The sequence below is a fragment of the Papio anubis genome, chromosome 6 (assembly GCF_008728515.1).
Source record: "Papio anubis isolate 15944 chromosome 6, Panubis1.0, whole genome shotgun sequence".
Taxonomy (NCBI): Eukaryota; Metazoa; Chordata; class Mammalia; order Primates; family Cercopithecidae; genus Papio; species Papio anubis.
Window position 1 is genome coordinate 133377790 of NC_044981.1, and position 24917 is coordinate 133402706.

Genomic DNA, 24917 nt, shown 5'->3' on the forward strand with positions numbered 1-24917 from the left:
TTTCCTGTATGTCTATTTGGCTGTATAGATATCTTCTTTTTGAGAAATATCTGTTCATATCAGCACTTTTTGATGGGGTTGTTTGTTTTCTTATAGAATTTGTTTGGTTCTTTGTAGGTTCTGGATATTAGCCCTTTGCATCAGATGATGGAGTGCCGAAATTTTTCTTCATTCTGTAGGTTGCCTGTTCCTCTGATGGTAGTTTCTTGCTGTGCAGAAGCTCTTTAGTTTAATGAGATCCATTTGTCAATTTTGGCTTTGCTGCCGTTGGCATTGTTTTGGGTATAGAGTCTTTGCCCATGCCCTGTCCTGAATGGTGCCTACGTAGGGGGAGTTTTCCTCTAGGATTTTTTATGGTATTAGGTAACATTTAAGTCTCTAATCCATCTTGAATTAATTTACCCATTATAAGGAGTAAAGGAAACTGGATTCAACCCAGCACATCAAAAAGCTTATCCACCATGATCAAGTAGGCTTCATCCCTGGGATGCCAAGGCTGGTTCAACATTCATAAATCAATGGCATAATCCAGCATATAAACAGAACCAAGACAAGAACCACATGATTATCTCAATAGATGCAGAAAAGGCTTTTTGACAAAATTCAACAGCCCTTAATACTTCAAAAGCAGCTCAACAAATTAAAATTATTGATGGAGCGTATCTCAAAATAATAAGAGCTATTTATGACAAACCCACAGCCAATATCCTTTGAATGGGCAGCGGGGAAAATTCCATTTGAAAACTGGCACAGGAGCAGGGATGCACCTCTCACCACTCCTATTCAACATAGTGTTGGAAGTTCTAGCTAGAGGCAATCAGGCAGAAGGGAAATCAAGGAGTATTCAGTTAGGAAAGAAGAAGTCAAATTGTCCCTGTTTGCAGATGACATGATTGTATTCGAAAACCCCATTGTCTCAGCCCAAAATCTCCTTAAGCTGATAAGCAGCTTCAGCAAAGTCTCCAGGATACAAAATTAATGTGCAAAAATCACAAGCATTTGTATACACCAGTAACAGACAAACAGAGAGCCAAATCATGAATGAACTTTGTTAATTTAGCTTCAAAGAGGAGACAAAATACCCTAGGAATCCAACACAAGGGATGTAAAGGACCTCTTCAAGGAGAACTACAAACCCTGCTCATTGAAATAAAAGAGACACAAACAAATGGAAGAACATACTATGCTCGCTGGATAGGAAGAATCAATATAAGTGAAAATGGCCATACTACTTAGAGTTATCAGATTCAATGCCATCCCATCAAGCTACCAATGAGTTCTTCACAGAATTGGAAAAAGCAGCAAAAGTTCATATGGAACCAAAAGAGCCCACATCTCCAAGACAATCCTACTCCAAAGAACAAAGCTGGAAGCATCATGCTACCTGACTTCAAACTATACTACAAAGGCTACAGTAACCAAAACAGCATGAGTACTGGTACCAAAACAGAGATATGAACCAATGGAACCAGAACCAGAGTCCTCAGAATAATACCACACATCTACAGCCATCTGATCTTTGACAAACCTGGGAAGGAAACAAGAAATGGGGAAAGGATTCCCTATTTAATAAATAGTGCCTAGGAAAATTGGCTAGCCATAGTAGAAAATACTTGGGGTGCCGAAGATAACCATCCCGCATAAGTCAACCTAAGACCAGTGCAGGATTTTGCAGGACCTGGGTAGGAAAGAAGAGCACCCGAGTGAGGAAGGAGACAGAAGGTGGAAATCTACAGCCGCGACACCTCTCCTAGATCTCCAGCAAATTGATTTGATAAGGTTGCTACACCCAATCTTTGTACTTTTTAGAAAAATTCCTCCAATTCTCTGCATTATGCAGGCAATCACTGAGTTTGGTGACAATGACTCGGAATGGTATCATTTCCTGAAACTTTATACTTCTAGCCTTCTTTCAGGATTGTTACTCCTGTGTTCCCTTTCCCCAGTAGCTGTCACAAGTTTGGGATGTGCTCTATATCTGATTACTTATTCTTCACAGACAGGCATACATACTAGAGTGACCACATATGGGAACCTCAGAGATGACTGTTTCACAGGAAGTCAGGTTATGGAGAAACCCTCTTCTGATTTGAAAGTAAAAAATTAGATCTTGCTCACAATGAACACCATGCTTGCATATGCTCTTCCTCCCACTAGGGGGTCATAGTAGGAGGCTCAGGAAAAGAGGGAAGGTGTATTTGTCTGGCAGCAGGTTCTGCAAATATTTAGGATATTGGGATAAAAGGGAGTCCTCTCTGCAGCCAGTGGAATGAAAAACTAAAACCACCAGATATCAACAGCCGCATTTGACTCCTCTAGGACATGCTGACTGTGGACTTGCAGACTTGTTTTCTTTTGGCCAGCAAGAAAATTGAGTTTGAATACCTTTAAATAAGACAAATACTCTTTGGTTTCACAGGCCCGACCATCCCTTTATGTTATCCGTAAGTCTCTTGAAGGCATTTCTGTTTATCTCTGGTCTAAATTAACTTACTTGCAAAAAACCCCACAGAATCTCAGACTCTGATTGGATTTAATCACAACAAAGTCCAGATGAGTTTTTAGCTCTAAGTCCAGTTTTTATCGCACAGGCCTTTGTCTCTTGCTGAGATGATATACAGGAATGTTCTGAATGTTTGTTTCTTATGTTCTACTCACATGGTGGGTTTGGATATGACAAGCTACAACTGACTCTTAGGGATAATCTTTCCAATAGAACCTGCCCCTCTATATTTGCCACTATTTTGCCACTTTTCATTTTTACTCCTAATCGAAGTCCACCCTCGTTTCATTTTTTTGATTTCCACCATTCACACTCTAAAGGAGGTACCAAAACTTTGTATGAGGGATCGGCAATTTCACCTGGAAAAGACTGCTTTGTTCTGCAGACCACAGTAGGCCAGGGGACCCAGGCTTAATTTCATCCTTTTAGTCTAAAATTGTTGTCAATAGAGCAGATTTTGCTTGTCTTTTACATGCCTGCTATGGAAAGCCTGATTCAGGCAAAGGGTAATATGCAAATTCAAAAGGAGTATATCTTTAGTAATAAAAGGATCCCTTAGTCACAATTGCACTCCTATATCTTACTTTGGTTTAGCAGCACTGCAATATTCCAGTTTATTCTCTTATTTTAAAAATATAAAATAATAACACAGAATCTCAACAGGTTAGCAATTGCGAGTGTATTACATCCATGATCTCAGAATCTTCATGACTCACTTGTCTCAACAGTATGACTGAGTGTTTGGAGGACTACAGTATGGAAGCAAGGCTTCAACTGGTTTGATAAAACTTAATGATTGGAATAATGTTTCATACTGTTCTCTGTGTGGGACAGCACCATATGTCAAGCAACGCACTGATTCATTATTCTTGGGCTTGGGAATAGATTTTTTTTTTAGTCAAGTTTATGAAGAGTCTAATGTTATACATGGATTTTCAACTGTGCAGTGGATCCATGCTCTCCAACTCCCGCATTATTCAAGGGTTAACTGTAATTATATACCACAGGCTACAGTGCTATGAGACAAACCACCTCCTTCAAAGGGAGCTGTCACAGATCTCCAGACAATAGTTCTTTTTATTTCCTGTGTTATCTATTTTATAGATATGTTACCTATTTTTTTTTTTTTATTTTAAAGACAGAGTCTCTCTCTGTTGCCCAGGCTGGAGTGCCTTGGTGCAATCTCGGCTCACTGCAACCTCCGTCTCCTGGGTTCAAGCAATTCTCCTATGTCAGCCTCCCGAGTAGCTGGGATTGCAGGCACCCGCCACCATGCCCGGCTAATTTTTGCATTTTTAGTAGAGACAGGGTTTCACCACAATGGCCAGGCTGGTCTCAAACTCCTTACCTCAGATGATCTGCCTACCTCGGCCTCCCAAAGTGTTGGGATTACAAGTGCAAGCCACTGCACCTGGCCAACATGTTACCTATTATTTTTCTAAGTAATTAAGTGATTTATTTACCTTGGGCAAAGACAAAAACCAGGGATAAATGAAAAAGGAAATAAAACTGAAAAGTTAGTCAATATAAAATAAGATGTATAATTTAAAAATCTTAATATTCTCAAACTTTTAATAAACCAAGCTCTACTTCTTCCTTGCCTTATACACATTCCATGAGAACCTGAAGTTGGTATTTTACTGAAAAAAATTTCTTTTTAATTTTTATTATTGATTAATTAATTATTATTTGAGACAGGCTCTCACTCTCTCACCCAGGCTGGAGTGCAATGGAGCGATCTTGGCTCACTGCAACCTCTGCCTCCTGGGCTCAAGTTATCCTCCCACTTCGGCTTCCCAAGTAGCTGAGTAGCTGGAACTGCAGATGCGCACCACCACGCCCAGCTAAGTTTTGATTCTTTTTTTATTAATTTTTTTATATACACAGAGTTTCACCATGTGGCCCAGGCTGTTCTTGAACTCCTGGGTTCAAACAATCTGCCTGCTTTGGCCTCCCAAAATGCTGGAATTACATACAGGGCATGAGTCACTGCGCCCAGCCTAAAAAAATTTCTTGTCCATCTGCAAAGTAGTATTCATTCACCTGGTGGTACTAATTCATCTTCTCACTCTTTCAGTCATCAATTTGTACCAAGCCTCATATCCATCAACAAAATACTTTTTATCTTCACAGACATTTGATCAGTGCAATGTAGACAGGCTTCAAATCTCAAACTCACACAAGGGCAAATTTACTTTTAACAGATGTATATTAAAAAATTAAAAAGCAAAACAAATTGCTCCTGGCAAGTTCAGACTCCCACAAGGCAAGGACAGCATAAAAATGGCAGGCAGCAGTTCTAAGTCATTCATGACTGAAGTTCACGAACTAACTGAACTGTACTGAATTGAACCAAGCAACAAATTAGAAATATGGAGGGTATACTGGCCTCACCATTTTTATTCCTTCTAACTCCAGGCACCATAGAGAGAGAAATGACTAAATCTCTATTTTAATAGCTGCTGTCAAGAGTTTTGCTCTGTAGGGCCTATTTCAGCAGTTCCTGGTGGTAATATATGGCATTTCCCTGATTAACAGCCATTTTATAACCTCTGTAATTGGCCACAAATCAGAGAAATGTCATAATGTAGCAAGAAAACATTCCCATCTCCGTCATAGCCTTGGCTTGGTTTTCTAGAGGAATTATTACTTGAGTAGTTTGTGGGTTTTCATTACTTTAAATAATGTACTACCTGAACTACAAAAAAAGAAATTTAAACTAACGAACATTTCTGTCTCCTAACCCTTCCTACCGTGCTTGTCTTTAGATTGCTTTTTCTCTTGGAAAAAAAATGCCTAAAAATAAAATTCTTTCTTCATTTTTATAATACCAGTGTAAGTGGGGAAATAGAGGCAAGAGCAGGGTTGGAAGCAGAACAAGGTGATTAAGGCACTCAGTTCAGGTGCAAAATTTAAAGGTGCATTAAAAAATTCTGCAGTCAATATAAAAATATTTTAATGCAATATGTAAAAAATCAAAATTGGTGCAATAAACAAGATACATGATGAACAAATTTGATCTCCATTATAAATGGCACTTTAATAGTACAGCCCTTTGGACTGTGTACTACAGGTGAAATAAAACTCCCTACATACATAATTCTGCACAGCAAAGAGCTCTTATTGCAATCTGTAGAGTCCCTATAGAAAGCTAGAACCTGTGTTCCTATTGGACAAGTGAACTCAATCTTCATTTTTATAATACCAGTGTTTGTGGGGAAATAGAGGCAAGGGCACAGCCCTGATATTACTAAAATCTTAAAGACAAGATTGGTTCCTGCACTTGCATGAATCACCTCACTCCCATCCTCCCTATTCCCAGCCCTGGGCAAGGGTATGAGATAGGAAGGAATGACCGCAAAGTCACGGGATTGAGTCCATTTGTACGATAGGAACACAGGTTTTGGCTTTTTATAGTCATTCTTCAGATTGTAATACGAGGTACCTGCTGAGCAGAATTATGTATGTATGGAGTTTATTTCACCTGTAATACACAGCCTGAAGAATTGTACTATTAAAATTTTACTTATGATGGAGATAGAACTTGTAATTCCATATCAACCTCTACTGAGACCAAAACATGTCAAATATAAATGATTTTAAAACCTCTTCTCTTTCTAAGATAAGTAAGGTAAGCCAACACCATTTATTGTAAAAAATAAGTATTTCCTCATTTGAGCTAGTCACTATTACGCATACTAGAAATACAGTTAATAAAACCCCATGTCTTTCCTCAAGTAGATGGAATGCCAAAAACATATACACCTATTATGCATCAATAAAAATTTTTTAAAAATTTAAAAAGATGATGAAACATTAATTAGTCCATGATTGCGGTGGTTTGACAAGTCTATGAGATAACTGTACCAGAGAGGGGGCATGTAAATCAGATGAGGTGTTAGGTTTCCTGGAAATGATGGCATTTGAACTAAATCCTGAAGGTCTGAGACAAAGCAGTTAGACAAAGAAGAGAAGTGAAGGATGAGGCATTCCAAGGGGAAGAAATAATACTGAAAACATGAAGGCCTGGAATAGTACCATGTTTGGGAGGAATTATGAATACTTAGGTAAGGTTGGGGAGACACATATGAGACAGAAAATGGTAGGGAATGAAACTGGAGAGAGAAACAAGTGGCAATTCAAATGAGAAACAAGAGATACGTGCATGAAATAATAAATGTAATGGCTCATACAGAGAGCAGCCATGTTTAATGATGTATTATTAACACGAAGCCCATAATACAGCAGTAGATATTTTGTGCATTTTGATTCCTGAATCAGAAATAAAATACAAGAAAAATGTATTTACGGCCGGGCATGGTGGCTCACGCCTATAATCCCAGCACTTTGAAAGGCTGAGGCGGGAGGTTCGCTTGAGGTCAGGAGTTCGAGACCAGCCTGGCCAACATGGTGAAACCCCGTTTCTACTCAAATTGCAGATTACCAGGTGTGGTGGCACACATCTGTAATCCCAGATACTCAGGAGGCTGAGGTAGGAGAATCACTTGAACCTGGGAGACGGAGGCTGCAGTGAGCCAAGATTGCACCACTGTACTCCAGTCTGGGTGACAGAGCGAGACTTCATCTCAAAAAAAGAAAAATGTATTTAATTTTGTTTTTCTTTTTAGAGACAGGGTCTTACTCTGTTACCCAGGCTGCTGTACAGTAGTGTGATCATAACTCACGGTAACTTCAAACCCTTGGGTTAAAGTGATCCTTCTGGCTCAGCCTTCCAAGTAGCTATGTCTATGTGCTCACACTGCTACACCTGGTTAAATTTTACAAAATGTTTTGTAGAGAAGGGATCTTGCTATGCTTGCCTGACTGGTTTCAAATTCTGGCCCCAAGTGATCCTCCTGCCTCGACCTCCCAAAGCACTGGGATCATAGGTGTGAGCCATTATGGCTGGCTTAGGTTTGAGACTCTTAAAAACTTGTTACACAAAAAGTTACTATACATTAGATACAGGTGAAGTGATGCTATAGAAATAAGACTTAAAAATTGTGAAATGTTACCCTACTTGAAGTGAGATAGGTGGACAAAATTTTGTAAAACTAGTGAGAAAGTTTATTTGCATAAAATAGATTATAGAATCATCACAAAAATCATGCTAAAGAAATTATATTCTCCAATAGTGTGATAGAATATCTTATCAGTAACAACTCAATTAACTGGAATATAATAAAAACTATGGCCACACTGACCTTTTACATCATTTGCTAACTTCTTGGCTTCATTAAGAATCCTGAAGCTTTTCTGAAGAGAGCCTTTGGCATCTTCCTTTAATAAACCCCGAGGACCTGTTGCCTGTGGACAGAAAAACAAATGTCATACATCTAAAACCATAGAATAATGGAGTGGAGGGATCCAGAAGGCAGTCGGTACACAGAGTTTACCTTCAGGAAAGAGTTCTGGGCTGCAGATATAGAATTGTAAATTATTAGCACATTTTCGGTAGTTAAAGTTAGGAGACTGTTTATTATGGTATAAGAAGATCTAGAACAGAGTTCTTAGGAACTTCAATGTTTAGAGAGTAGGTAGAGAAAGTGGAGCTGGCAAGGTGACTGGCATTCCAGAGATGAAAAGGAGAAACTAGGAGAGCATGACACTATGGAAATTAAGAGAGGCAGAAGTGACTCAATGCATAACTGGCGGTGTTGCAAGGACATAACCGAGCAGTATTATGACGCGCTGCAGAAGTCAAGCAAATTAAGAACTAAACACCTCCCCTGACTTTATCCCTAAGTAAATTTCACTCTAGTTGTGGAGTGAGGGGAGCATTTCCTGTATCTCCCAAGTGCTGAAATGAGAAAGAACACTGCTCCTTTTTAAAAATGCATCTTAAAGCAGTATGGCAAAACACAATCTTCTAAATGACAATCTCTGAGCCACAATTATCTCCAAGCAAAGATATATTTGTTTAGGCTTAGATTAAAAAAGGTGACATAAAGTTAATAGAATGATATGGGAAAAGGAATGTTTAACTCGAATGTCTAGTTATCCATTTTAATAGTGTTTGCTTCTCAGCAATCATTACATAATTCATATATACCAAGAGATAAATCAAATAGAATCTTCTGTGCAAATTTTAAATTAGAAAAGTTTTGCAAGTGCAAGAAGGGTTGGAGAATGCTAAATACTTACTGTTGAAGATATAAATCTGAACTCAGATTATCACAGGCATAACACTTGTTAAAGGCATCTGGACTGCCTTAGTTACATTATTTTTATCAGTCACATTATTTGAACATTAAACTAGAAAAGATTACAGAACTTGGTATGGCTGTGGTCAAATTTATTTTAATGTATTATTCTAAGAGCTTTCAAGTAAATAATCGATTGCTCATAGAACAGATTGATTGTACAATACTAAAATATCTACAAAAAGATATATTGGAAACATCTACATGAATAAAAAGGAACACTGAACATAGTTCTTGCAAAAGACAACCTTGGCAAATTATTCTCCAGAAAACTGATGATGTTTTCCACTGGGAAAAACAGGAATTCTCATTGCTATAGTTCTCTTGGGAATTAGATACAGTAACATCACATAAGTGTCATTTATCTTGGGAAAAAAAAAAAGAGTGTCAAAATTAATGGCACAGATGCAATGCACTTTAACTCACAAAGCCAGCCTCAGGTTACCCACTCAGATTCTATATTTGTTCCAAATTTACACATCATTTTTACTCCCTTGGTTATAGGTTTTCTGACAGTTTAGAGACACGAAACTACAGTGAAAGAATGTGTGAAGATTCTCTAAACAAACACATGAAAACAGCAGAAGTGACAGCTGACGTTCTGTCTGACAATGAGCAAAGAGAAGAGAAAACTCTAAAAAGTGGAGAGAAGAATTTTTAAAACTCAGGAGTCTGAGTCAATTTGGAAAGGGATAAAATGTATAGAGGTAAAGTAGGTCTCAGTAGATGCCAATATTATTGTAGTAAAATAACCAAGGATGATAATACAGTCCTGAATCGCCAGGATAATATGGGCCATTTATAGTACTAGATAAAACTAGACCAAAAAAAAAAAAAAAAAAAAAAAAAAAAAGAAAAAAGAAAACAGCTTTCCCCAGGGCCTTGGAGTGTGAATACCTTTTTGTAAGAATATAATCTGACAAGCATTTAAAAGTCATAATTTTAAAGCTAACCTCACGTGTGCAAAGTGAGTCACAAGACTACAGTGGGGAAAAAAGGTTGATTTGCTGAGCATAAGAAAATAAAAGGAATAGGCTCAGTGGCAGATTGGATAAATAAAATGTGGTACATATACACTATGGAATACTATGCAGTTATAAAATGAACACAATCATGTCCTTTGCAGGAACATGGATGGAGCTGGAGGCCATTATTCTTAGCAAACTAATGCAGGAACAGAAAAACAAATACAGTATGTTCTCACTTATAAGTGGTAGCTAAATGATGAGAACATATGGACACAAAGAAAAGAGGAGAACAACATACACTGAGGCCTACTTGAGGGTAGTTAGTGGGAGGAAGGAGAGAATCAGAAAATAACTATTGGGTGGTAGGTTTAGTTCCTGCGTGATAAAATCTATACAACAAACCTCCATGACAAGAGTTTACCTATATAACAAACCTGTACATGTACCTTTGAACCTAAAATACAAGTTTCAAAAATTAAAAAAATTTGAAAAGAATTTAAAAAAGGAAATAAAGGGAATAGGTAAGAGAGAGGAGAGGAAGATGGCCCAAATGACAGTGAAAGAGGCTAAAATCTAAGCTGTGGAAATTGTGGTGGGACCAGAGATGACCATACTGTTTAATACTTTTATTGATGTAAAACTGGCATAAACAAACCATGCAAACCAATTTACAATTGGATAAGTTTTGAATATATACACCCATGAGACCATTAACACAACCATGGTAGAGAATATATCCATCATTTCTTTTGAATCCCTTCCTTCTATCCTTCTTTCTCTTCCCTCTGTCCCCAGAAAAATACTGGTCTGCTTTCCATCACTGTAGGTATGCATTTCATAGAATTTTATATAAATGGAACCATTCTGGATGTACTCTCTTTTTGTCTGGCTTCTTTCACTCAACATAGTTTCAACATTCATCCATGTTGTGTGTGTATCCATATTTGACCGTTTTTATTGGTAAGTAGTATTTCATCATAGGGATATGTACACATCTGTGTACAAATTTTTGGGTGAACATATGCCATCATTTATCTTGGAGTGAATACATAGAAGCAGAATGGCTGGATCATACGGTAATTTATGTTTACGTTTTTAAGAAATTATCAACCTGTTTTCTAAAGTGTCTGAACTATTTATATTCCCACCACCAGTGTATGAGAGTTGCATTTGCCTACATCTTTGTTGATACCTGGTATAACCTGTCATTTAAAATTTTAGACATTCTAATTGGTCATCATTTTGGTTTTGCTTTGTGTTTTCCTTATGACTAATAACATTGAGCATCTTTTCACATGCTTATTTTCTACCTTCTTTGGTGACGTATCTGTTTAAATCTTTTGTTCAAATTTTCTTGGGCTATTTGCTCTTATTTTTGAGTTTTGAATGATATGTATGAATAATCTGGATGTGAGTCCTTTATCAGATATGTAATTTGGAAATATATTCTACTAGTTTGTAGTTATCTTTTCATTTTCTTAAAAGTGCTTTTTTTTTTTTTGAAGGGAAGAAGTTCTCAATTTTGATGAAGTTTAAGTTGTTAATTTTTTTTCCTTTTGAGGATATGCTTTTGGTGTTGTATCTAAGAATCTTAGCTTTACCCAAGATCACAAAGATTTCTCTTATATATTTGTAGATGTATTTTTATGTTTTACAGTTAGGTCTAGCATCTCTTTTGAGTTAATTTTGAAATAAGGTGCAAGATACAGACTGAAGTTCATTTTTTTGTTGTTGCTCATGGATATTCAATTCCTCTAATAGAATTTGTTAAATGTACCTTGTATTGCTTTTGTATTTATGTCATAAATCATTTGATCACACATGTCTGAATCTATATCTGGACTCTTTAATCTGTTCTAATAATCTATTTGTCAATATTGATACCAACACCTCACTTTCTGATTACCATAGCTTGGTAGTAAGTATTGAAGTCAGGTAGTATAACCTTTCCAACATTTTTCTCCTTTCCAGTTCCATATGAATTCTAAAATATACCTGTCAATTGTTAGGAAAAAGCCTGCTACGATTTTTACTGAGATTGCATTGAATGTGTAGGTCAATATGTATAAAACTAGGATTATAGGAATATTGAATCTTCTGGTCAATGAACATGGTATCTCTCTTGATTTATTTAGATTTTCTGTAATTTATCTCCAGAGTATTCGGTGTAGGGGGTCTTTCGCATTTTTAAGGCTATTGTAAACTGTATCCTTTTAATTTCAACTTCCAACGTATCTTTGCCAGTCTTTAAAATTATTGATTTTCATATATAGATGTTATACCTTATAACATTGGTAAGCTCACTTTTCAGTTCTAGTAACTTTTTTTAATAGATAGCATTTTATTTTATGCTTTTTAAACTTTTTTGGGTTGTAGAGATGAGGTCTTGCTATGTTGCCCAGGTAGTCTCAAACTCTTGGCCTCAAGCGATCCACCTGCCTCAGCCTCCTAACGCACTAGGGTTACAGGCATGAACCACCAGGATTTTATGCTTAGACTTCTAGAGTATCTATGAATAAAAACAATTGTACTTATTTTTCAATCTGGGTGCCATTTATTTCCTTTTTCTTGCCCATTGTACTGGCTAGCATCTCTAGTACAATATTAAACGGAAGTGATGGAAGCAGATATCCTTGCCTTGTTCCTAATCTTAGTCTTTTGCTAAGTATGATTTTAGCTGTTAGGTTTTTTTAAAAAATAAATTTTTATAGTGATCAAGTAGTGAAGTTCCCCTACTCTTAGTAGGCTGTTTTTTAAAACAATAGATGTTGCATTTTGTCAAATGCCTTTACTATGTCAATTTAGGTGATTATATAGTTTGCTTTTTAGTTTGCTATATGGTAAATTACACTGACTAATTTCAAATATTAAACCAATCTTATATCCTGGGATTAATCTCATTTAGTGATAATGTATAATCCTTTGAATAAATCATTAGATTTGATTTATTATAACTTTGCCATGAACTTTTGCATCTATGTTCATGGAAGGATATTGTTATATAATATAATTTTCTTTTTTAAAAACTATCTTTGTCTGACATTGGTATCAGAGTAATACTGGCCTCGTGGAATGAGGTTGGATGTATTTTCTCCTCTTTAAATTTCTGAACGAGTTTATTATTTCTTCATTAAATGTTTGGTGGAATTCACAAGTAAAGTCATCTGGAACTGAATTTGTGTGTGTGAAGGTTTTGAACTACAAATTAAATTCTTTAATGAGTATGAAACTATTCAGATGATTTGTTTGTGAGTGAGTTTTGGTAGTTTGTGATTTTCAAAGAATTTGCCCTTTTTATCCAAATTGTTGAATTATTGCCATAAAATTGTTCATAATATCCCCTTAACACCCTTTAGTGTCTGCAGAAGTTGTAGTGATTTCACCTCTTGTATTCCGGATATTGGTAGTTGGTGACTTTTCTTATTTTTTTCTGATTAGTCTGGCTGGATGATTATCAGTGTATTGATTTTCCACTGACTCTTGCACCTTCATCCAGGAACATGGCGGCCCTGACTGAAGGCTATCTACTGATACAGACCTCCGTGTTGCTAATTTTCTATCTTCTTGCATTTCTGAATATCACCTGCTCTTTGCTTCCAGGCAATTTTTTCTTTCCTGCTTTTTAGGAAGTCAGTGATTTCTTCCTGGATCCTTAGTCAACAACTCCTTGCTCAGATCAAAGAAGACAGGTGGTATATACGGGAATGTAGAAGATATAGTAGAAACAGTATAAGGAAAGGCAGGGAGGCAGGCAGGGACTTTCGATGCGTGGATGTGAGAGCGAGTATTTTAGCTCCCTAAGATTGTAGGGTTTGTCAAAGGCAATGTGGAGAAGTAAGGCTATTAGACAGGTCAGAGTCAATTTCTGGAAGGTTTGAAGGTGCGATTAAGGAAACTGAGCAATGAGCAATTTGGAGGCATTGAAAGTTTCTGAGTAGGAGAGTGTGATCAGAGCTGTAGTCCAGGAAGATGTATTGGGCAGCTGTGTGGGAAAAAAGGAACCATCAATTGGTTATTGTAATAGAATAGGCCAGAGAAAAGAGAGTAGTCACCTCATGCAAGCACTGTGGAATTGAGAGGTTACAATCAAGAGATTTGGAGGAAAAGACATGCCTCAATGTTTCAAGAAGCTCTCTAACACATTAAAGTAAAGAGCTTGTGGCGTACAACTGTCAGTTACAAGCAGTCTGCCAGCAATCCGGGTTTAAAGGACAGACTTTTCATATGATAAGGAAATGGAAAACACTAACATGTTATGGGTGAAAAGCACCGTTTCAACTCACTGGAATTTGGAGAGAATCTTTTCCAGCATTGCTTGGTAAGTTATTGAAGCCCATCAACAATATCAGGACAGGTGATGAAGCAGCATTTTCTAAGCTAATTATACTTTATACATATGCATAAGCCTCACATCTGAGTTCCTGAGCTGTGTCTACAGCATATGTGAAATATAAATGAGAGTCTCTGAGTTGAAAGGTATTTTGTTTCTTGTTTTTTAGAGTTTTTTTTTTAAAACAATAAATTCTTGGTTTTCTCTGTGTCTGTATACGTATATATATTCATACATATGGATATACAAGTTATATAAAAATTTCAACTATATCATGCAAAAGAGTCTATTTTTATGTAAGTTGTAGGTTTTTATTAGTTAATAATTGTTTATGAAAATATGAGGTAATTTAAAACATTATAGTAGGAAAAACTGAAATTATAAAGTCTGTTAGGATTCCACAGATGGCTTGGCATTTAATTGCATTTTAATACATGTTGTTTTCCTCTTCCTACTATTTATTAAATATTCATAATTCCTCTCGCTAAAGCATACTGCCATTGATTAATAGATAAGTGAATTGATTTATTTACCCAACAAAACTTTTTAGTTGTCTCAAGCACCAAATATTCAAAATGGAAAGACTATGCCTTCCCTAATGGAACTGGAGTGGAGGGAAGGGGAAAGACAAACAAATACAGTCACTTATAAAAAAAGACAATCATCACCATAATGAAGCACAGAAATGCCTAGATGTTTGGCTGTCAGAGGAGGCTCTGTTGGAGGAGGGAGGTGTGATGATGAGACCTGAAGGCAAGTTAGAGTTTATCAGGCTGACTAACCTGTACCCCAGTGATGTTCTAAACAACCAAGTTTAAAAGTTATTGTTTACGTTGCTTTATATATTATGCTTTTTTCCTAAATGTTCCTCAAATTACCTTTTTATTAGTGATGAATTTTTTGAATTCATTGAAAGAGTTGGCTCTAAAAGAAGATGTAAAATATTTATTTTCTGTTTTTGTTTTTATTTTTTAAAGACAGTAGTAACTAAAAATTCATCAGCATGGCTTATGACTTATTCTGTTACTCTCTCTTTATGAAATAATTTATTTTAGAAGCGAAGTCTCACACATGTCCACAGGGGTTAATGTGCCAAGATAATATAAAACTTAGATGATTTTAAATTAAAAATATTTTCAATAAAGAAAACTGTTCAAAATGTGCAGCTATATATATAAGGGTTGGTGACTGGCTGCATTATGTTTATAAAGTGTGTAACAGAAGAAATTTAGAGTTTGGTATGTTAGACTATGAATCAAAATCAAGGATAATGTTCTTACTATAATAATGTGAATTCTCAGAATAAATAGTGCAATCTAATTCAATATACATTTTAAAAATATGTTTTTGAGAATATTTTTAAAAATATGTATGTGATGTTACTTGCTATAGTAAGCTATGAAACAGTTACATAAACATCACCCATTTGTACAAAAACTATTTGCATGGGAAAATATATGAGTAGATATACAAGGATATTATAAAAGTAAGTATTCATATGCACATTTTACATTTTCTCCTTCTTGTTTTTCTGAATTTTCTATTTTCTATAATAGCTGCTTTTGTAATAATTTAAAAAATCATACACAATTTTAAAATAAGAAAATCACTATGCATCAATTTTTAAGGTGCTTTATATAGTGCTGTATATTTTTAAGTACTATAGGTTATTAAAATTAAATAATGAGTAAAAAATGAGTCAAGAAACACCCCAAAGAGATGGCCTTGGGCAACAATCTGTTAAAAGGCTGTAGGTCCCTGGCTTTGCATAGCATATCCTAAGAGTGGTAGTTGGATCAGATGAGTCTCTGTCAAGATTGAAAGCAACTGAGCATGCAAAGGAGACTCAGAGATGAAATAGGAAATCCCCCAAAATGCTCATGATAATTTAAAATTTGTGAGTGTGAATTTTTAGCTTGATGGGAACACCAAGAAAGACAATCAAGGGAGCATTCAAAAATATAAAGCTAAGTAAGAATGGTTTTCCTCAATTACAGCATGACACCCGCAATTGCTCAGAACCTATGGGTACCACTAGACTGCTTCAATGAGACAGAACCTGGACTAGCAGCTGGCTACTAGAGGTGGGGTGGGCAGATACCACAAAGAGTCTTAGTTTTGAGCAAAAGTAATGGAGAGGTGTCTATTAAGTTAGATACCATTTTTAGAGGGCTTCGCGTTTTCCCTCCAGTTAATGTCCAGGATCAAATACAACATAGCAATCTCACCTGTTGATTATTCTACTTAGGGGTAGAAATTAGAGCAGGTAGGATGGCACCAAGAGCACTGTTGTCTTGAAGTAAATTAGATCAAACTTAGATTGCACTGTGGCATTGTTCAAAAGAGTTTCTGTGTTTCTGACTGATGACACAAACCCTGAGACATCATTTTATGCCTTGAACTTTTAAATACATCTAAGTTTGGGTCAAAAAGTTTACTTCTCTGCTTCCAATAGACTTTAAAAAAAATTATTGACCCAAATGAGAGTATCATATACAAACAAACAAACAAAAATCACAAAAGCCAGCGTGGCTTTGCTAAGAGAGTAGATTTGAAGTGTTCTCAACACAAAAAAGAGATCAGTATGTGAAGTAGTGCATATTTTTAAATAGCTCGATTTAGCCATTCCACAATGTGTACTTATTTCAAAGCATTATTTTGTACATGATAAATATATACAACTTTTATCTGTCAATTAAAATAAATTCTGAAAATTAAGTTCTAAACTTTGGAAACTATATTTATTATAGGAATTAAGCCAATGGAGGAATCAGAACAGATGGCACAATGTTTCTTGAAAAGGTGTTATTAATACATTAGGTGACACAGCTAATTACATAGACAATATGTACTGAATTTAAAGCCAGATCATCTAATTCCCAAATTCTGACCTGCTAGCATCTTCCCTCAATTTGATTAGAAATTTCCATAATACAACTCGAACCTAATTCTGATAAAAAACAAAAAATCCTCTATGACATCACATTCACTGATATTTACACATGACCTCAAACTAAACAGGGAAAGAAAGTAATTTTATTTGTTTTTACTTTGAATTTTTTTATTTTGTTCAACTTCCATATCTCTTAGGGCAATATAAATATCTTATTAATTCTGAAAATCTGGACTACCATAGCCATCCCCGATTTCTAGCATTAGAATTTGGAGGTGGGAGGGACAATCTATATTTGGCGATCACCTGTTGTCCACCAGGCATATCTAGATAACAATCATGGAATATTGAGTGTAAAACAGTGAAAGACTGAAACACTCAAGATCTTTAGGGATATCCATATTTCTGCTCCCTGGGGAGAGGGGATCTATCGTCAGCTGAAATTTTAATTCTAAAGACGTTTTTTTCTGAGAAAAGGAAATAGGAACAAAACAGAACACCACAGTCACCAAGCAGAGAAAACAGAGGCAGCCGGCCATGAAAACTCTTCTGAGAGCAAGAGGGTCTCAGTAATGGCAGTGGCAGCCTGTCTGGCTTTGTGCTCCACAGAGGTGGTGGCAGCCAGGAACAGGTGGGAGCTATGTCCCCTTCCGAGTTGAAGGTGGGGGAGCCCTGCCCTCCTGGGTGCAGCTGCAGCCATCCAGCCAGCTGTGGACCCTGGCATCCCTGTGCTCTCGGGCCACCTCTCTTCCACTACAGGCTCAGAAGTGCCTGCCCCTTCTGCCTGGACTCTCCCTGTTCCCAGCCCCCATGCTGATTTCAGAGCAAAGTTGAGGCTTTTGCAACCCAGCCAGGTGTGCATATGCTCAGGGCGGCATTGACACTCTAGCCCCCTGCTACTTTGGCCCCTTCTGGATTTTGGATGCCAAGGAGCACAGGAAGGAGGTCAAGAGGGAGCTGAGGGTGGGTCTGCACGGGCCTGAAGGTGACCCTCGGCATAAACAGCCTGGGTGCCAGTGGGCGCTGTGGATGGAAGGCTGGTGGTGGCAGGAGGTAGACAGGCTCCTGGGTGGAAAGGGGTGGGCCTTCGGTGAAGCCCCACCTTCAAGCCAGGGACTGCCTGAAGTACAGTTTCACAAACTAGAGTGAGAACTTATGGTGCTTTCTTGGGCCAGCTCGTGGCCACCCATGGACCAATCAGCATATACTTCCTCCCCTCTGAAGCCCATAAAAAACTCTGGACTCAGCCAGACATGGGCAGACAACAGGATGATCTACCTGTGGATAGGAGCTACCCACTGTGTGTCTCCCCTCTGTTGAGGGTGCTGCACGGATGCTGGGATTACCTGCCTGTGGAAAGGAGCTACCCATTTCGGGCCTCCTAAGAGTTGCACTGTCACTCAGTAAAGCACCTCTTCACCTTGCTCACCCTCCAGTTGTCTGCAAACCTCATGCTTCCTGGATGTGGGGCAAGAACTTGGGACCCCCCAAATGGTGTAAATGAAAAGAGCTGTAACACAAACAGGGCTGAAACACACCCTCCTCCGCAGCTCACCATGTTGACAGCAATGAGCAGGAGAGAAGAGCTGTGGCCTTTTGGTGAGCTGAGACCTAAGAGCTCCCTGAGCCAGGGCTGTGAGACCCTCTTTCAGCCTCTGTGGTTCCTGGCATCTCCAAGTTCCTGGGTGCCACTGCATTCCCTGGTGCCAGTGGTGGAAACCACTTGTAGTATGTCTGGTTCAGCCACAGTCTCGCATGGAGCCAGGACCTGGAGCTGCCCAGCCCACTGCAGCTGGCACGCTTAGCTGTGCACAGTGGCTGGACCCCATGCTCACTCATACGCCCCTCGCCACTCTGCCCCGAATCACCCTTGGCAGGCGTGGGATCCAGCCCAGTAGCGGTAGTGTGAGCCAAGTGTAGCCTGCCAGGCTGAGTGGGCATAACGAGCCCAGTGGACCTGAGCAAAACTCAGGTAAAGGTGCCACCGGCCACAGAGGTTTCTAGCTGGTGAAGCAACACTCCAAGGATCCTGTGACGTCAGAACTTCCCATATACAAGCTTCCCATATACAAGCAGTCTATGTAGTGCCCAAAGGGTCTGGCTCTGGGTGATGGAACTGGCCAGGGAATGGCTCACTATGCTGTGTGTTCTGACATACCTAGCCCAGTGGCTACATAACTCCTGCCAAGACTGCATGAGGTTCCCAAGCATATCTTTCCCATGGAGAAAGCAAAATATACAGTAGGAAAACGAACAGCTCCTCAGAAATATAGATAAATTAATTTAAAATTTGAATTCTGAGAATACTACCAAGAGATTAAGTAAAATAGAGTGACTGTGTGAGGGAGATTGGTGGAGAGTAAAACTGATGGAGTAAAGTGAAGTCGATCAAAGAAAGTGTATAAATTCAGCAAAGAAACCTTCCCTTTGGGCAGGGTGGGCACTGTTTCCTAGCCACACCACCATGGGCCTTTTATTTTCTTTTTGTGTGAGACAAGGTCTTGCTCTGTCATGCAGGCTGGAGTGCAATGGCATGATCTTGGCTCACTGCAGCCTTGATCTCCCAGGCTCAGGGGATCCTCCCACCTCAGCCTCCTGAGTAGCTCAGATTACAGGCATGTGCCACCATGCCTGGCTAATTTTTGTATTTTTAGTAGAGATAGGGTTTTGCCATGTTGTCCAGGCTGGTCTCAAACTCCTGGGCTCAAGCAATCTTCCCACCTCAGCCTCCCAAACTGCTGGGATTACCGGCATGAGTCACTGCACTCAGCCACCATGGTTTATTTAGATAGTTCCTGCTCCTCAATCTTTTTCAGTTATTGTACCCACAACTTGCACTATAGGGTAAATGCCAGCAAGGAGGTAGAAAAAACTGGGAGAAGGCCAGGCCTTCAAAAGAACAGGTAAGGTAGAGAATGAGAGTCAGTTGTGAGAATAAAAAGGAATAATTCACTGCAAGTTATTTTATGGAACAGAATACCCCTTCTCTCCTGCACAGAGCAACTGGCAATAAAGCATCAAATGTCCCACTGACAAAAAAATCAAAGGGAGTCCTTTAAGGCATCAAATGGCTTCAGAGAAGGGACTTCTGTATTCTGCTATGGAACAATTATGGACATAGATAAAATGTAAAGACTCTCACAATATCAAAGTTAAAGAGGTAGAAGTTGAGAGGAGAAGGAAAAAATGAAGCTAAAGGGAAGAATGAGGACATAAATAGCTTCATCTTAAAGAGCATAGAGTCTACCATTTATACAGGAAATAACGCTCTCAGTATATTAGGTTAAAAAATGAAGAATCTAAACATAGTAATGTACCTATATTGGGAAATTGATGAGTGGGAAAATGTGATGTGATATTCTCTAAGTGAACTACATCTCCTTTATCATAGCAGTAATTAAACAGATAATGCCCCACTTAATTAAATACATGATGGCACAATAATATTACTAAGAGATGTAGTAAAAGAAGAACTATTTGAAAGATTTGGAATGGTTGATCCTGGAGCTACGAGCTTAGTTGAGAGAAAAGTTAGGTCAGGGGATTGTTGCTTGCAATGATCAGCCTCTGATCATTTAAAAGAAATGAAAACAGGCATGCATCATGAATTTAGAAAAGGAAAGAAATTCAGAACCTCTTGTTGGTATAAAGGATGAGGGTTGTTGTTTCATTTCCAGACTCATTTTAGACCTATTTTCTTTATTATTTTAGAACAGATTTTATTGCAGGACTGATGTTCTATCTCCTCTTAGGTTCACTTTAATTAAAACATTTAAGTAAGAAATAATATAGATACGATTAGAAATTAATACAGACACCTCTGTTCCCATCATCCATATCTGGCAAATGTTAATGTTTTACTGTATATTTATAGATCTTTAAAATATGTACATTTGAATTGAGTTTTATAGTGTTTCATTTATAGCTTCTCTTTCTAGTTAAATAACTGGCCTATAGTTTTCTTTGTAGTACTGTCCTCTGTAGGGTTTGCCATCAAGATTGTATCAACCTCATAAAATAAGCTGAGGAAATTTTTCTTCTTTTTTTATTCTTTGGAACAAATTGCATAATGGGTCCTTGACATTTTTGGACACATTGTTATTTTGTTGTATTAACTACTGATTCAATTTATTTAATGGTTATAGTTCTCAGGTGTACTATTTCTTTTTGAGTAAATTTTGCTCTAATCTTATTGTTTACTTCACCTAAGTATTCAAATGTGTTCGAATAAAGTTGCTCATATACTCCAATATATCAATTTTTATTTTTCAATCTATACTGCATCTACAGTTATGATCCCCTTTTCATTCTTGATCCTATTCATTTGTGTTGTCTCTCTTTGTTTGCTTAATTGTTCTTGTCTTCTGTTTATTTGCTAGTTTATTCTAGGAATCAGCTTTCTGTTTTGTCAACCCTGTCTAATGCTTTTCCTTAGGTCATTAATTTCTGCTTTTATTTTTATTTCTTTCTGTGTACTTTTTTAAACACCTTGAGCAGAAACCTTAGATAATTAGTATCAGTTCTTATCCTTTCCTAGTATCTGCATTCCAAACTACATTTTCCTGTTGGTAGCACTTTATTTGCACACACAAATTTTGAGGTGAAGTTTTATTTCCATTCTGTTATTAAATACTTTGTAAATTTAAACTGTGTTTTTTCTCAAACCATGGATTACTTTGAAGTGTTTTTTATTTTAAAACTTTTTGGTCAATTGTTTTACACCAATTTCTAATTGTATTGCATTATGATAAGAGAATGTAGTCTAGATGCTATTGGATCATTAGGATTTGCTGATATTTGCTTTGTGATCTAGGTTGTGGTCCTTTGTTTTCTTCATGAGTTACTTCAAATAATGGGGTATGTAGAATTAATTATCTAGTCGATATAGAGTTCTATAAGGCCATTAAGTAATCTTGTTTAAGGTACTTTTAATATCTGTGTCTCTTTGCTTGATCTATCAATTTTTAAGAGAGATATGGTAAAATCACTCCCTGTTATACATATGAAAATGTTCTTATTCTGATATATTTATCTTTATTTATCCATAGGTTTTGTTATTATGACCTTGCAGGCTCGTAATTTTTTAGTCTTCCTTCTTCCTTTTATTCTATCATGATCACTTTCTTTATCCCTAATAACTCCTTATCTCTCATTTTCAGTCTTTCTGTTCCCCTAAGATTTGCGGTATTTGTGTAAGTCATATATAGACGAATGCCTTTGTTTCAGACATTTTAATCCAATATGAAAATCATTGTTACCTGTCAATTTTAATGTTTGCATTTATTATGAAGACAACTTGAAGCAGAGATAGTTAGTGCTCAGCAAATATCCTATGTGCTTCCTACTTTTCCAGGCCTCCCTTACAGTTAGCTTGGGGCACATGGCTACTTCTGGTCAATGACTTAGACCAGACGTGGTCCAGGCCACAGGAGCCAATATGGTAGGGGCTTGCATGTCTCTTCCTTTTTTTCTCTTCCCTGCCTTGGAGGCTACATGGTATGGTGTCACTACAAGATGTAAACGGTGGTATAACTCACATTGGGTTGTGATGTGAGACATAAACTTGAATTATGTCCATCATGTGAGATTTCAGGGGTTATTTTTTGAGGCAGCTGGTGATAATTACCCTGATTGTTGTATTTGGATTTAATTCCATTATGTTTTATATTTACAATTTGTTTCTGTTTTTCTATTTTTTTTTTTTTTTTTTTTGCCTTTTACAGAACTGATTGAAAATTCTCCTTCCCTTCACACTTCTTTATTTTTTTCTCTCTCTCTCTGTCTGCTTGTTTGGAATGTTTAGCTGTTTGTGATTGTTAATTTATATCCACTTGGCTAGGCTATCGTACCCGGTTTTTGGTAAAACAGCAGTCTAGATGTTGCTGTGAATGTATTTTTTAGATGTGATTAACCTTTCAGTCAGTAGACTTTGAGTAAAGCAGGTCACCCTCCATGATGTTGAGGAGCTTCATCCAACAGTTGGAGGCCTTAAGAGGAATTACTGAGGTCCCCTGAAGAAGAAGAAATTCTGCCTCCAAACTGCCTTTGGATTCAAGACGGTAATATTCACTATTCCCTGCAGCCAGACCCCACAATCTCATAAGCCAATTGTTTAAAACATATATATATATCTGTGTATATATACACTTCCAATTTGTTCTGTTTTTCTGGAGAACTCAAATACTGTCAATTTTATTTTTCTATAATTTTCTTCAATGTTTAATACATATTCTTAGTAAAAACTAAAGTTAATTAGCTCCCCAGAATTCAAGAATCTTAAAAACGTTTATTAAATAATGACTACCTGCTCCATTTTCCATGTCATTAGTCTCTTGTGTTTTAGTTCCACTTTGTTTTTAATTCCACATGTTTAATAATTATTATCATTATGCTTTTCACAATACTTACTTAGATTTGTACACAGTTTCTATCTTTCTGTTCACTTTTACCCCTTTAATATCCAAGTTCTTTCATTTTGTTTACATTCCTTTTGAAGTGAATTTTATTATAGTTCAGTGAATGAAGTGTATTTATAGCAAATGAAGTGTATTTGTAGTAGTTCAGTGTTTATCAGCGTGTTTCCTCCTCACTAATCTGTCACTTAAGAGTAAAGTTTCAAAAGTCCTGTTTACTCCTTAGACAGCTAACCCCATCGCAAGAAAAAGTTCTTTTTGAGGTTTCTGTGGAGTTCTTACTCTCCTTGTATTAAGAATGAACACTGGGAAATTTTCTATAAGAGAAGTTCATATATTTAAGAATATTCTCCTTCTGTATGATATTATTTTTTCCAGGCTTCTCCCCTTTTCTTCACCTTGTCTAAAGCTTACATCTTGCTTACACAGCACAGTTCTTTACTAACCTTCTCACTATCATTTTTCTATGAAAAAAATGCATTATATCTAAACTCCCCTCACTTTCTTCCATATTTTATATTATTTTTCCTAGAAATGCCTACAAAAGGCCTGGTCAATGCTTTTTAGAATGATTGTTTCCAAGAAATATGGATAATTGTAGTAAGTGAGAGAACTGGAATTTGGAGAATAAAGAGGAAGACCACATTGTGCGCTGGAGTTGAAGGCCAGTGTGATTGTAAACTGTATGTGTCAACTTGACTGGCCATGGGCACCTAGAGTAAACGTTATTTCTGGGTGTGTCTGTGAGGGTGTTTCTGGATGAGAGTAAAAGAGATTGCCCTCCTCAATATGGTGGTTGTGCATCACCCAATCTCTTAAGGGCCTAAACAGAACAAAAAGCAAAGAAAGGAGGAATTCCTTCCCTTTTTTTTCTGCCTTATAGATTGAGCTGGGACATCTCATCTCATTTTCTCTCTAGTTCTTGAACTGTGGTTTATACCATCAACTCCCCTGGCTCTCTGGCCTTTGGACTCGAAGTGAACTATATCCTGGGTCTGCAGCTCATGGCTGGGACTTTGCAGCCTCCATAATCACATAAGCCAATTCTTCATAATGAATCTCTTCTTTCCATCTATCATCTAAGCTATCTATTATCTATCTATCTATTTATCTATCTATCTATCTATCTATGTCTCTCTATCATCTAGCAACCTATTATCTACCTATCCATCCATTCATCTATCTGTCACTTATCAATCCATGTATCTATTTATCCATCTTCTAACAGTTCTGTTTATTTGGAGAACCCTAATACAACCAGTATAAACTTTTCCCAATTTCTAATACTCATTTCTTTTTTTTTTTTTTTTAATTTATTTATTGTTATTATACTTTAAGTTGTAGGGTACATGTGCATAACGTGCAGGTTTGTTACATATGTATACTTGTGCTAATGAAGATATAACTAAACAAATTGAGAAAGGAAATTCAGGATTAGAAGATATTAAGGAACATTGTGAGTGTATGTGTATGTAAGAGAGACAGAGACAGAGAGAAATTTTGCAAAATGACAGCGATTTCAAGGTGAATAAGAGGAACAGAAGAAAGTGGAGAACTCCACTTGCCATGGGAAGTAAAAATGTGGTTCATTTTTTTTTTTTTTTTTG

At 37.1% G+C, this 24917-nt stretch overlaps 1 protein-coding gene across 7 annotated transcripts in view; it reads right to left on the minus strand.

The window, feature by feature from the left end:
* The window catches only part of LAMA2 (laminin subunit alpha 2), a 618419-nt gene that overhangs the window by 82306 nt on the left and 511196 nt on the right, over positions 1–24917 (minus strand). For all 7 annotated transcript variants that reach the window (XM_021936880.2, XM_021936881.2, XM_021936883.2 and 4 more), the window contains one exon: positions 7708–7810. In XM_021936880.2, coding sequence (XP_021792572.2) covers positions 7708–7810 — 103 coding nt within the window. The remainder of the gene's footprint in view (positions 1–7707; positions 7811–24917) is intronic.